At 43.1% G+C, this 12,784-nt stretch overlaps 1 protein-coding gene across 5 annotated transcripts in view; it reads right to left on the bottom strand.

Moving 5' to 3' along the window:
• STAB2 (stabilin 2) overlaps nucleotides 1-12,784 on the bottom strand; it is a 77,663-nt gene that overhangs the window by 18,668 nt on the left and 46,211 nt on the right. For all 5 annotated transcript variants that reach the window (XM_038155042.1, XM_038155044.1, XM_038155043.1 and 2 more), the window contains 12 exons: nucleotides 11,939-12,034; nucleotides 11,041-11,236; nucleotides 10,023-10,118; nucleotides 9,015-9,060; nucleotides 7,872-7,948; nucleotides 6,257-6,382; nucleotides 5,671-5,744; nucleotides 4,270-4,341; nucleotides 2,286-2,405; nucleotides 1,829-1,876; nucleotides 359-442; nucleotides 126-272 (listed from right to left, as the gene is read on the bottom strand). In XM_038155042.1, coding sequence (XP_038010970.1) covers nucleotides 126-272; nucleotides 359-442; nucleotides 1,829-1,876; nucleotides 2,286-2,405; nucleotides 4,270-4,341; nucleotides 5,671-5,744; nucleotides 6,257-6,382; nucleotides 7,872-7,948; nucleotides 9,015-9,060; nucleotides 10,023-10,118; nucleotides 11,041-11,236; nucleotides 11,939-12,034 — 1,182 coding nt within the window. The remainder of the gene's footprint in view (nucleotides 1-125; nucleotides 273-358; nucleotides 443-1,828; nucleotides 1,877-2,285; nucleotides 2,406-4,269; nucleotides 4,342-5,670; nucleotides 5,745-6,256; nucleotides 6,383-7,871; nucleotides 7,949-9,014; nucleotides 9,061-10,022; nucleotides 10,119-11,040; nucleotides 11,237-11,938; nucleotides 12,035-12,784) is intronic.

Raw genomic sequence — 12,784 nt, 5'->3', positions numbered from 1 at the left:
AGGCAATCTTAGCTGAAAGTAATTTATTTCTTTTTGTGCATCAGAGGAGGAAAGGGAGCCAGTGAAGTTTTTAAAAAGGTGAGTGAGAGTGGACTGTTTTGCTGCTCTGTTCCATGTTTGGTTACCTGGGAATAGCTGATGTGTATGAGGTCACCGTGGAGAGAGGTGATGTTGGTGATGGCTGTCAGGTCCTTGTACAGCAGATTGGCACAACCCACCATGTGGTACCGGAGCACTTGAGCCATCACTCCTTTGGCAATCCAGTCCTTGACCTGCAGTGGGGAATGGAGGGTTTGAGAAGCAGCTGGGCAAGGCATCTGAAGAGAAAAGCTCATTTGTACTGAGCCCTTTTACTTACTCGTGGATCGCTGTTCAGTACATCTGTGTGAGGGACAAACAGGGTGAAGGGGCCGGGGCCTGAGATATCCCTGATGGGCAAGGCCTGCCAAATGGAAGAGGAAAAAACAGCAATGAGTTAATGCTTGTGATGCCACACAGTGACAGGGACTGCCCTGTGGAGGGCAAGGTGGTGCCTACAGCTCCATTGCTGCCGTATGTTGAGTTCCCCTCCCTGCAACACAAGGGTGAGAGAAATTCCTCCTGTGGGCTTTGACTCCTAGCCTTGTCTGTCGCCTTTGCACACAGGTATTAAACAGAAGATTTTGTCTTATAGCCATGTCTTTATCTCCTCTGCAAAAACAAACAGGAGATGAGGGAATTAATTACTCTTAGGAGTACAAATGGACCTGGGCTATTGCAGGCACTTTGCAATGACCACTGATTAGCTGTACTGGGGTGACTTTATGATGCTTGCATCCCTAACTGAGAGGGACTGAGAGCTCTCTTAAACCAAGAGGAAGCCACCTGTCTACCACGGTAGCAAAATTGAAACTGGATTATAGGTCTTTAGGTTAGCAGGCCAGTACACAGGTCTGTGCTGCCCTGAGGCTTCTGGTAAACAGAGAATTGCTGTTGCCAGTCTCCAAAAATCAGTGAGAGCTGACTGCACACTGGCTGCTTTGCGAGACACAGAGCACCCTGTGATGTTTCAGGGAGGCAACTGAAATTGTTGCCATTTGGAGATGCAGAAGGGGTAATAAATGAATAGTATATCCTTGCTTCAGAATTCACAAGAGATGTGCTGGCAGATCTGAGACTGTGAATGGGTGAAAGCTTCAGTTTTATGCCCAGTCTGGATGTAGCCACACCTCTCTCCATAGAGAGCATCAGGCATGGCTTTCCCAGGCATTTTCCTCGGGAAGGCTGTGAGAAGATCAAAGAATGAGAAACAATTCTTCTCCCCACTTGCTGCACCTGTTGTTGTGCACATGTGGAATGTGTAATGGAGATTTGTTTGCCAAGGGGTGATTTGTTAATTGGCCACTGGTGATGGTGTTTGGATTGATTGACCAATTGGATCCATCTGTAAAGGGGATGAGCTTCTTAATAAGTTTAGTATAGTATAAGATAGAATAATAAAGCGATTGATCAGCCTTCTGTAATCATGAAGTCAATGCTAATTATTACCTGGCTGGGGACCTGTGATGAAATCTAGAGGCCTTACCTTTCTCTGGGACTTTGCTCTTGGTAATTAATGCTCAAGGTCATTAATACTGTTTTAGTAACAGTTAATAGCTTATATTTGAGCATCTCAAGTATTAGTGACTGATAATCCAAATCCAGTCCCAATTACATTGAAGGAAGTTGGTGCACACCAGATTCTTGTCTGCTTCTCTCTGCTCTACTCTCTTGGAGAAAAAAGGGGACAAGAACCATCCTCCCCCCCCATGAAAACCCAACAAACCCCAACCACTCAACCTTTTCTTACCTCTAAGTGAAAATAAAACCTAGATGTGTTGGAGTTCCTGAGAAGTTCCTGCAATTAAGAACAAGACTGTAACAATGCTGCACATGTGAGGAAACATCTGCGGAGTGCAAACAAATGCAGCACTCAGACAAGAAAGGGAACTTCAGGTTTGGAGTAAGTGCTTCATATCTGTATTGCTTCTGTTCTGTTCTTACCTAACTCTGCCAAACAGCAGGCTTCTTTGAAACCTAAAACTCCCTAATACTGCAATCATAATGATTGTCCATTAGGGCTTTTGTTTGCTTTGGCAGTAAAGTTATCTTGCAGCATCCTGTTCCTATTCCTGCTTTCTTGGATTGGTATAACTTCAAATTCCGGGGTACAGCTTTGTCCAAGAAAAAAGTGATGTGTTTCAACCATTGTATTAAGTAACCGTGGGAAGAAAAATAGGGGACAGCAAACATGTGAAGCACTTTACCTGGAAGATGTTGCCTCGGCACTTAAATCCATCCCCAATGTAGTTAGGTTTGCAGGTGCAGGTCCTTTCTGTCAGCTCGGTGTCATTACAGATGGCAAATTCACTGCAGCCTCCATTATTCTTGTAAGGGCAAAGTTAAAAATATGTAATTCCTTCATTGCCAGGTGTATAAAACAATTCCAATTCACCCTTCCCCCCATTTATATAATTTAGAAAGGTTTAATCACAAGATCTTTTTGAAACTACATCTTGCTGGAACATCTGATGGCATGTATTTTCTTCCAAACACTAAAAAGCATTTAGGATTTATAAAAAATAAGTCCTCTTTTATGCAGAGGATTTAGTTTTGATTCCCTCCTAAATGTATTTAATTCATGATACTGTGAAAAAGCAAAATATTTGCATGCAAGTCTCACTCTGCACCTTAGGGATGAGTCTTAGCCTCTCTGCCCATGCAGCACTGACTTACCCTAAGGGGAACTATTTACACACTGTAAATCACTGGGATGGTGCCAGGAGCCTGAATTTCTGAAGGAGCATAGCACAGGACTGTCTGATGGCCCAGGTCAGCTGTAATGGGGACTTGCCTTGTCCTTGTCGCTAAAAGATCTGTCTGCACCTGAGTCCAACATCAGGCTTGGAGCAGTGGATGCATCTCGCCCAGCTGCCTGCCTCCAGAGAGCTCCCTGTACTAAACCAAGCTATTCCTCACTCAGGAGCAGCATGCTGGGGCTCAGAGCTCTGCTCAGTCACAAGTAGGTGCTCCCCTGTTACCACCTCAGCTTGCAAATAAGTTTTTATCCTGGGCTTGAGATCGAACTGGGGCAAACTGAAAAGCTTTCTTGTTTTTTTGTCTTGTACTTGTTTCATGGTGTCCTTTCTGTCACTGATCATCTCAGGAATCCTTTGTCATGGGCCATGAGAGGGAGCAGAAACTCCTTTGGGAGCTGCCAGTGGGGCCTGACAGGTCAGAGAGCCACCTGGCTGTAAGGAGTGGGTTTGGGTGGATTTGCTGTGGATTTGGCTTGTCTTAGGAAGACTGTTGGCAGCCTTGGCTACCTGTGAAGCTTTGCTGCACAGAGGTTTGGTCATCATGGAGCCAGGTTAGCCTCAGGTATGACATTGATGCCCCTCAAGATGATCTTTATTTTTAACACATAGTTAGCCTGGCATAATTAGTCAAGTGGAAGCAAAGCTGCTGGAACACAACCCAGGAAAAAAGCAAGAGAATTCAAAATCATAGGGAGCAATGTCTCATAACTTTAAACTCCCCTTCCTCCAGGTTGTGTTTTTGCCCTTGCTCTTTCATCTCTGCAACCTTTCAAGGTCAGAGAAAGCCAGCTGAGAGGCCAGGCTGGGAGGGTGAGAATTGTTGTTGCTGTGCTCAGAGCACAGAGGATTAATGTACACAGAAGAGTGGGTATGTCCCTGCTGCAGCTTGCCAAGAGGCAGAGTAGTGCAGCTGGTGCAGAGAACCACACTGACTGCCAATACGTGGCTTGCAGGGTGTGAGCCAGCTTGTGTTAAACAAACGTGGCTAATTTTCAGCCTGCAGTGACAAGTGAGGCACAGAATGGGTAGTGCCATGGCATGGCCAGGGTTGGGTGTTATGGAAGGAAATGGTTTTGTTGGCTTTTTTGTAGGACCTCTATATGACAAATAATTTGCTGAGTTAGGTATTGGCACTACAGACCAGGGTCTGTTTCTCTGCATTGGATTTGAACTGAGTTATTTAAGACTCAGTGAGTCCAGGCCCTCACTTATGTTATGTCCAGGCTGCAGTTGAGGAAAAGCTCTTCCTGCATCTTTAGTTTCTCCCATAGTGACAGCACTAAAGCATGTACTGAACCAAGAACACTTAAAGATTAGCCAAGTTAATGTAAATAGATTCTTAGCACACCTAACTTAGTTTAGAATGCACAAAACCCTTAAAGTGTAATGATTATAATGAGCCCTGAAATTGTCTCCTTAAATGGATACTCACTTGTGAACACAGACTGATATAGGTGCAGGTTTTGCCATCTCCAGAATATCCCTTCAGGCAATTACATACTGCCTGCAAAGCAAAATCAGAAAACAAGCATTCATTGAAAAATGCTTGGATTTTTTTCAGCACAGAAATATACAGTTTACTTTTTTTTCCCCAGACAATTTCATTGTGATATGATGTGGAATTTATTAAGCTAGTAGTACATTATGTCTCCCAGAGCAGTTTCTTGGCCAGTATGAATAACGATAGACTGAGATTGGGAAGTAATAATTTTCATTAGGCTCCATCTGCCTTCTTCCTGCCTATCCATCTCTGGTCTCTCTCTGTCCTCTCTGCTGTCCTGTTCATTTGAAATGACCCCTCTGACATTGGCACCTTATTGTCTTGCTGACAGAACAAACTAAACCCTTAATTTGTTTCCATCATGTTTTTTGCATAGGTTGGTATTCCCCTCTCATCCCTTTTCTTCCCCTGTTTTTTGTTTAAGGGATGAAATGTAGCTTCAAAACACACCTGGAATTGTGTGTTACTGGCAACTTCCCATCCAGTGGAAATGTAGCTGGCACTTTGTCCTGGTTACTATATTTTACACTTGCAGTTATCACAAAGATGAACAATAGTTGCAAAGAAATGAATTATATTCTCCAACTCACTGATAATTGTTCTGAAATTAGAATTTACATTTAAAATCTAGGAATTTGAAAATTCAGTGAGATTTCTGCAGCAGAAATAAAACTGGGAGGTAGTCTAATGGTAGTGTTTATGTACCTCCTGGATGAGTGAGAACCCTAGAGAAAGTAGAGGCATTTCTGTCCTATAAATTTGCCTTTGCAGTGCCGGGGTTTTGTAGTGGAGGTTGTTATTACTCTGATGTTAATTACATTCTCACAGGTAAGGAAGAATAAATAAACAGGTTGTAGCTACTACTTCTAGAGATCAGCAGAAGAGTGAGTGAACTCCAGAATGTTGTAACCCCTATGCAAGAGCTATGGTTTAGGCCATTTTGTCTCCTTGTGGATACATTTGAACAGTGTGGGAGAAGGGCTACTCTAAAATGGAATTTTTTCCATGGACAGTTTCTATAACAATAAAAGAAACATCATCTAGCAATACTTTCAAACTTACAGCAAAACCTCTCAAAGGAGAAAAACAACCACTTGAAACAGCAAAACATTGCTTTCCTCTGCAGTTTTGGCTTTCTTTCACTGAAATAGATTATTTTCAGGTTTATCAACCCTCCCCCTCAAATGCCTTTTTGAGGGAAGCATATACTTTCCAGAATTGTTATGAAATTCAGTTTTCTACTTAAAAACAAGGTTGACATGGGGAAATCTTTCTTTGCCCAACAATAAACACTTGACTAGGCCTACTTTTCTTCACTAACAAAGTACTCACTTGATTGGGTCCAGTCTGTGTGCATTCTGCATTCCTATCACATCCACCATTGTTCACCAGACAAGGGTTGATTTCTTTATAAAACAGAAACAGTGTAATAAACAGAGTAATTCTGAAAACCCAAGGAGAATAAATTTTAAGTAAAGCATACTAGAAATGAAGATTGGTGACAAAATTCATTCCCTCAGTTACTTAGCACCTCAGTCTAGGTCTTCAGTTGTCTTGGTGGAGGCTAAAGCACTGCCAGCAGCATTTCTGAAACCAGACCAGGGGAGGTGTGGTACAGTATCTAAAAGTCTGTTTGGGATGGTCAGAGGAGTGTGTGCACATCAAGCTGCTGGAGATGGGGTTATCCTTGCTAGGGGTAGATGTTGTTTGATAAGATTTGGTGTCACAGCACACTGTTGCAGGTGCATGCTTTGCCAGGTAGCACCAGCCACGTGGCAGGAAAAGATGCCTTTGGCATCAGGGGATGCAGTATCAGCACGCTGCACTTCTGGGTCAGAGTGGGAGGAGGAACATCCCCCTAGAGGAAACCTCTCTGCTGTTATTTTCCAGGGCGATGCAGAGGCAGGGCGGTGCTTACCGAGGCAGACGATGCCATCCCCGGTGTAGCCGGCGCTGCAGACACAGGCTCTGTTCCCCGGTGTCGTTCTCCTGCACTCTGCCTTGGAGGAACAGCCCCCATTGCTGCTCTCACAAGCATCAATAGCTGAACAGGGACAGCAGCAGAGATTAAACCAGTGTGCTGGACTGGTTCCTTGCTTCTCATGCTTATCTGTCTCAATTTTTAAAGGGATTTACTAACGTTTTTGGAATGAGTCTTTCTGAATTAGGGGGCCACAGATTTCATTAGTGCCAGTTGTTTAATACATAGTATTGTTTCCAGAGGGAAATCTGAAATGGTGTTTCTAATCTGGAATGTTAGAATTCATCCAGGACTGACTTTCTCTCTTCAAATTCTGCCCATTTCAACAAAACACCAAAAAAAAAAAAAAGGAATTTTTGTGTTAATCTCTAGTTTAAATAGCCATTTAAGTGTTCCCTGAGCTTGACATTTTTTGCACACAGATCATATAACTTCTCTTGCAGGAGGTCTAGAGTATAATACCACCTAGCCCTCCTGTGAGAGTAAGTCCATGTTCTTATTCAGATGGATACTCATATGTTTCTCCAACTCTGGATGAGCTGGATGCTCACAGCTTGAGAGCAGGAAGGGAGCCTGGTCTGATCTTCAGCGTCCTCAAGTCAGCCTGAAAATTGCCTGAAGTTCTGCTTCAAATGACCCTAAATGGCTCTTTCATCAATTTCAGGCCAGGGAGTTGATTTTTTTCTGCAACTAGTTTTGCCCGGGAATCCTGCACATGGAAGCAAGGAGAGTGCAGAGTCACTGTGGGTGACCCGTGTCACCCAGCTCTTCCTGCACATGGGGAATTGCCCCCCAACAGATTAAAATGGATTTGTCTGTTTTGTGCCAGAAGAGAAAATGAAAACAGGCAGAGTAAGAGTAGCAAAATCTGGGATTAGGATGCTGCCACCATTATAAGTAGAAAAATTGGCTTCTGTCTGAAAAAAATAGTATTTTAATCAGTTAAGAATTAAGAATAATTATAATTAATTATTATTATTGTAGCTGGAAGCAGTCTGTTTTGGATAGCCCAGATTTTTGGAGGAACATCTAGCATAAGGTTCTATTATCCCTTTCTGAGGGTCTCTTAAACCTCTCTAGTCTAAAGAAATGGATTTTGCCACACCAGAAATCTGAGCAAGTTTAGAAAGCTGAGGAAATGGTTGAGCTACACAGCTTCCAATAGCTGGAAGTGTTATTGTGCCCTGAATTGGCCTCTCTTAGCTGGGCTTTGTTGGGAAAGGGAGTAAAAGTCACAAAGCAGGTTTCATTACTCTGCAAACAATGGGGCTGGGGTTGTGCACAGCATGTTCCCTTTTCTCTGCTCTCCCTCAGCACAATGCCTCACAACTTGGAGATTTGGAGCCCTTTGTTTGCTATGAATCTGCACCTGTTGGGCTGCTGTTTGTTTTGAGGGAACTGGCAACAATTCCTGGTTTTTAACTGGTGCATAGGGAACTGCTCATCTCTCACCAACTCTACTGTGACCAGAGAGTGCTTCAAGCATTCTCCTTTTGGTTTCTTTTTAATTTTTTTTTTTATTTTTCAAAGGGAAGAAACAAAGTTCACTTGCCTGTGCAGAATGTCCCGTTCCCCTCAAAGCCAGCTGCACACTTGCAATAGGCAGTGCCATTTGATAGGAGGAGGCAGCTAATGAAATAAAAGGAGGGAGGCATCATTTAACAGAGAGGGAAAAAAAAAAAAACTGGTCAGGTCTTTTGTGCAGCCCTTGTTTTTGTGAGTGTTTCTGAAGGTAATGTTGCATAGAAATAACAAGGCAATTAATTAATTTAACCATACAGTAGGAGGTAGCTAAAACCATAAAAATGGACCTAGCTGGACCAAGCTTTTCAAATGTGTTTTGGATGTATTATTTTAGGTATTAGAATGCCATGCTTTGATGTTTGAATTTTTTTTTTTTTTTGTGCAGAACTACAGAAATTGTATGGCTGCTCACCCAAAAAGCTGTGCACAATTTTTGTCTGTGTGCACCCAGTTTATGGAGGGATGCAGCCAGCACAATTCATCATTGCCCCCTACTCCTGCCATGCCTGCACCTATCCCCAGACCTACAGGTGTATGTGAGTGGATGAAAAATACACAGGAGAGGAACAATTTGCTTCTGTCAGAAACACAGTCTTGATTCCAGAATGTGTGGGGTCCCCGTGAGCACATCTGAGAGTGTAGTTTTGCCAAAAAAGCCTGGTAAAATATTGCTACTGTGAACTGAAGGCCACAAATACACAGGCGAGAGAATGACCTACATCTGGGAAAAAGGGGGTTTGCCCCCCTGGTTTCTCAGCTCCTACAGAAGAGCTGTGGCTGAAAATGAAGAATCTTTCCAGCCAGTTTTTCTTGGTTTTTTTTGAGATATCTTGACTAATGTAAATCTTGCTGCCTGGTCAGTGGTGAGGGGACAGATGAACTTCAGCAAATGGCTCAATGGGGCTCACTTGCTCCTCTGAAAACTAGTTAGTGTGCCAGTATTGGTGCTACACTGATGAGAGGATTTTTTTGTTGTTGTTTGTATATTTTGATATAAAGAGAGGAGAGGTTTGAACTTTCTGGCCTCATCATCCCATACATTAGATTTACATTGCTCCTTATCTCTGAGATATGCTGCTGAGAAGCCATGAGCAAGGTGGACTTGATTTTTGCCTTGCAAGAGGTCCCCTTTTTCTCCCCTCTCCTCTAAATGAGTACATTTCATACGTACTTAGCACTGGTGTGGCACGAGGTATTACATGCGTCATCTTTGATTTCTGCAAGTGGGAAAAAAAATGAAGTAGGAATCAGAACCTTTTGGGTCAACATGCTTCTAGATTCAGAGTCTTTTGTTCCCACCATGTGGAGCTGGAGGCTGAGTTCTGTGCCAGACAGCTGTGCTCTCCGTCTGGACAGAGACTCCACCTGTAGAGTCTGTATAGATCAGTGGATACCACTTAAATTGATTTGCAAGGAAGAGTTGTGTCATATTGTCAGGACAACATTCCACCTGTTGTCATTTGCCTGTGTTTAGTCTGGTGAGTCTTGTATAATATTAGAATTATATAAGGGTAGGTTTTCTAAAGGAGCAGAAATTTTTCTCAGAGCATATATAGCAACAAAACTGTACTCTCTTACAAAACTGTACTTATTACTAATTTTTTCCCTGGGAAAATATAAAACTGATCTTGAATGCAATTATAAATGTGGTTGTAACATTTTAAAATTTCATACTATTGTAGCTAGAGTTTTGAAATAGTTACTGAGTGCATTTTAATTATGTAAAAATAGAATATAATTTGATTGGATATAGAAGCTGTATTAAGCCAGCACAAAATGATTTATTTGCTAATTATTTTTTATCTCATTAACAAGAACATAATTTAATATCTGGTGTTGTGTAGATAAATCAACTTTTAGAAGCACTTGAGAGGCTTTTGATCTGAAGGTCAAAATGTGCTGGGTAATCCTGCTCTGGAAAACATATAGCTTTAATAAATGGGATGTTCTTTTGGGGCAGATAGAGGGTGAGAATTAGCTAAGTAAGCGTTTCAGTGTCATGAGTGATGTCTCGACCAGCTCTCTAATAATACAGTAATTAATTGCCATAGCACAGGAATGTGACCCATATTTCACTGCATGTGGGAAGCTGCACTGGGATCTGATTGTGACTGTAGTTCTGCCATCATTTTCTGAAATGCTCACCTTTTACCTCAGAAGAAAAGAGCAGGACACTCACCAGTCTCACACGTCACTCCTCTCCAGCCAATGTCACATTCACAGGAGCCATCCCCGTCGATCCCGCTGCTGCATTTCCCATGGACACAAGTGCACACTGTGGGAGAGATGGGGGCAAGTCACTGTCCCTGGCAGCGTGGCAATGTGGGCAGCAAGGGGCAGGAAGGAAGGCAGGGGTGGCCCAGATGTCACCTGCTGCTGGCACCTTATGCTCTAGGCTATTTGAAGAAAGGCACTGTCTTGTGCCCTTTGGTTTCTAATTACACAGTAACTCTAAATTCAAACCATGCTTGTAGCATGCACATTCTCTGAAAAAAGTTCCTTCTCCTAGGATTTTTCTCCTGGAAAGCTGAGAAGCCTCAGAGAAAAGGAAAACAATAATTATCTCATTTGCTTCTCCTGTGTTGTGCTTACATGTGGAATGTGTTCAGAGATTGTTTACCCACAGGTGATTGCTTGATTGGATTCTAGTGTGAGTTGTTTTCACTCAGTGGCCAATCAGTGCCAAGCTGTGTCGGGACTCTGGAGACAATCACGAGTTTTCATTATTATCTTTTTAGCATTTAATAAGTATCCTTTCTGTATTCTTTAGTATAATATACTATTATAAAGTAACAAATTAGCCTTCTGACAACATGGAGTCAGATTCATCATTCCTACCTTCATCGAGACTTTCCCAGCAAATACAATACTATGCTTATATTGCCTCTATTCCCAAATGCAGGGCCTGAAACTGTATTTTAATGGGAAAGAATTGGTGAAAAATAGCAGTGCTGCAGGGGATGGTTCTTCCTGGATTCTTTTCTGTGGTGTGACAGAGTAAAAAGCCCTGTCTCCAGCCGAGGGATCAGAAAGAAAACCCCATAATGGGGAAAGAAAAGGGGTTAATGATGTTTTTAAGGCTGGCCTATTAGGAAGTGCTGTACCTTTCTGGCCTGAACATGGTTAGAAGATAAAAGGGGAAGGTTTGGCCCCCACAAGGGCTAGCGAGGCTGCTGTGTTTTGGGGGTGCTCGGTACCTTGGTCACAGCTGCGGCCGTATCTGCCCTGGCTGCAGTCCTCGCAGGCCGTGCCCACGAAGCCCTCCTGGCACTGGCAGGTGCCGGTGCCGTTGATGCCATCCAGGCACACGCCGTTCCCGAAGCAGGCGCTCCCGGCTTTCCCTGGGCACGGCTGGCACTGCGGGCCGAAGAAACCCGCGCAGCACTCCCTGCTCTGCAAAGCCAGAGATGCTGTGCTGAGGGGCAGGGGGACAAGCAGGGGGATGGAGAGAGCTGGATTTTTATAAGGGATAGGAGAAGAGGGTGGGTTTATATCGGATATTAGGAAGAAATTATTTACTGTGGTGAGGCACTGGAACAGGTTTCCCAGAGAAGTTATGGGTGGAGCCATGCCTGGAAGTTCAAGGCAAGGTTGTGGGGGGCTGTGAGAAACCTGGTCAAGGGGAGAATGTTTCTGCCCATGGCAGCGTGGTTGGGACTAGATGAACTTTAAAGTCCCTTCCAACCCAAACTAGTCTTTGGTTCTGTGATTTTTAGCATCACATCAGCTCTGCTGGTCTGTGACCACACTCCTCAATGTGCCAGGACACAGGCTGCCACCACAAGTCCTTGGTGGGACCCAGGTGCCCTTCACCACTTCAGGGAGAGGTGGAGAATTGCTAGGGACAAGCACAGGTTTACCCTTCCCAAACCTGTGCTCCCTCTGCACCACGTGGACATGCAGCACTTCTTGGTGTGCTGCAGCTGTCATCAGTCTTTAACCTTCCAATCTCTGCTGTGTCCAGAATAAAGGTCAATTAATGCACTGTCAGGAGCTGCCTTGACGTGCTGTGCGTGCTCAGTGAGAGTGATGAGGAGGATGAAGCTCGGGGAAGGGGGTTCCTGGTTTTTACCACAGCAGGAGAAGTGAACTCACAATGATGGTTTTGGCACACTTGGGCTTGCACCCGATCTGGATGGTGTACTGTCTCATGTGGTTTTCCGTGAGGACACAGTATTTCTTCACCCCTGCCTGAGCAAATATTGGAGAAACAGAGGCACTTCTGAATAATAGTGATCAGCTGCTTCCAAATGTGTTAATAAATGGGTCATTAGCTTTATGCATGCTGTGTGCTGACTCACACATCAAAATTAAAACAAAGGGAATACTTTTAGAAATAAAAATGAACGTATTATCAGTTTAACTCAATGTCTTGTGGTGTTTTAAAGATGTCTAAAATTGCCTTTACTCAGAACTGAACAGATTCTATGCAAAAGTTTTATAATTTTTTTTTCATTTTTCACATTTTCTGATCTTTCTAATTCTTCTTGGAAAACTGAGTTATGAAGTTGGGCAAAAACAACTGTTGAAAAATTATCTTCTAGGTCTGAACACAGTTGGGGAAAGATTGTTTGCTGGAGAAAGATTTTGATCTCAATATACACTTGTGAAGAGATTGAGACAGGAATCCATCCAGCTGTTCATTGTAAAGGAAATGTTAAGGAATTTGATTTTTACCCATGAGGAGTTAAATTTTGTTTTGTCAGTCAAGTACTTTGGTGAGGTGGATGGGACTTAAGCTGCTTTAGAATACCATTACTGGCATAATTAATTAAAAAATGAATAACAAAGGAAAATATATTTATGTAATCCAAATGGAGAGGCTTTCACAGATAAGTTAGATACCAAGAAACTCTAAATATCTGCAGTTCTCATGTGTTGGACCTGGGCATCCAAAGTCTCTCTTATCTCTAAGTTTTCTTGTGACCAGAGTTTACAGCA

Source organism: Motacilla alba, chromosome 1A (assembly GCF_015832195.1).
Source record: "Motacilla alba alba isolate MOTALB_02 chromosome 1A, Motacilla_alba_V1.0_pri, whole genome shotgun sequence".
Taxonomy (NCBI): Eukaryota; Metazoa; Chordata; class Aves; order Passeriformes; family Motacillidae; genus Motacilla; species Motacilla alba.
Note: the sequence above shows the minus strand (reverse complement) of the source record. Positions and strands in the feature narration are given on the sequence as shown.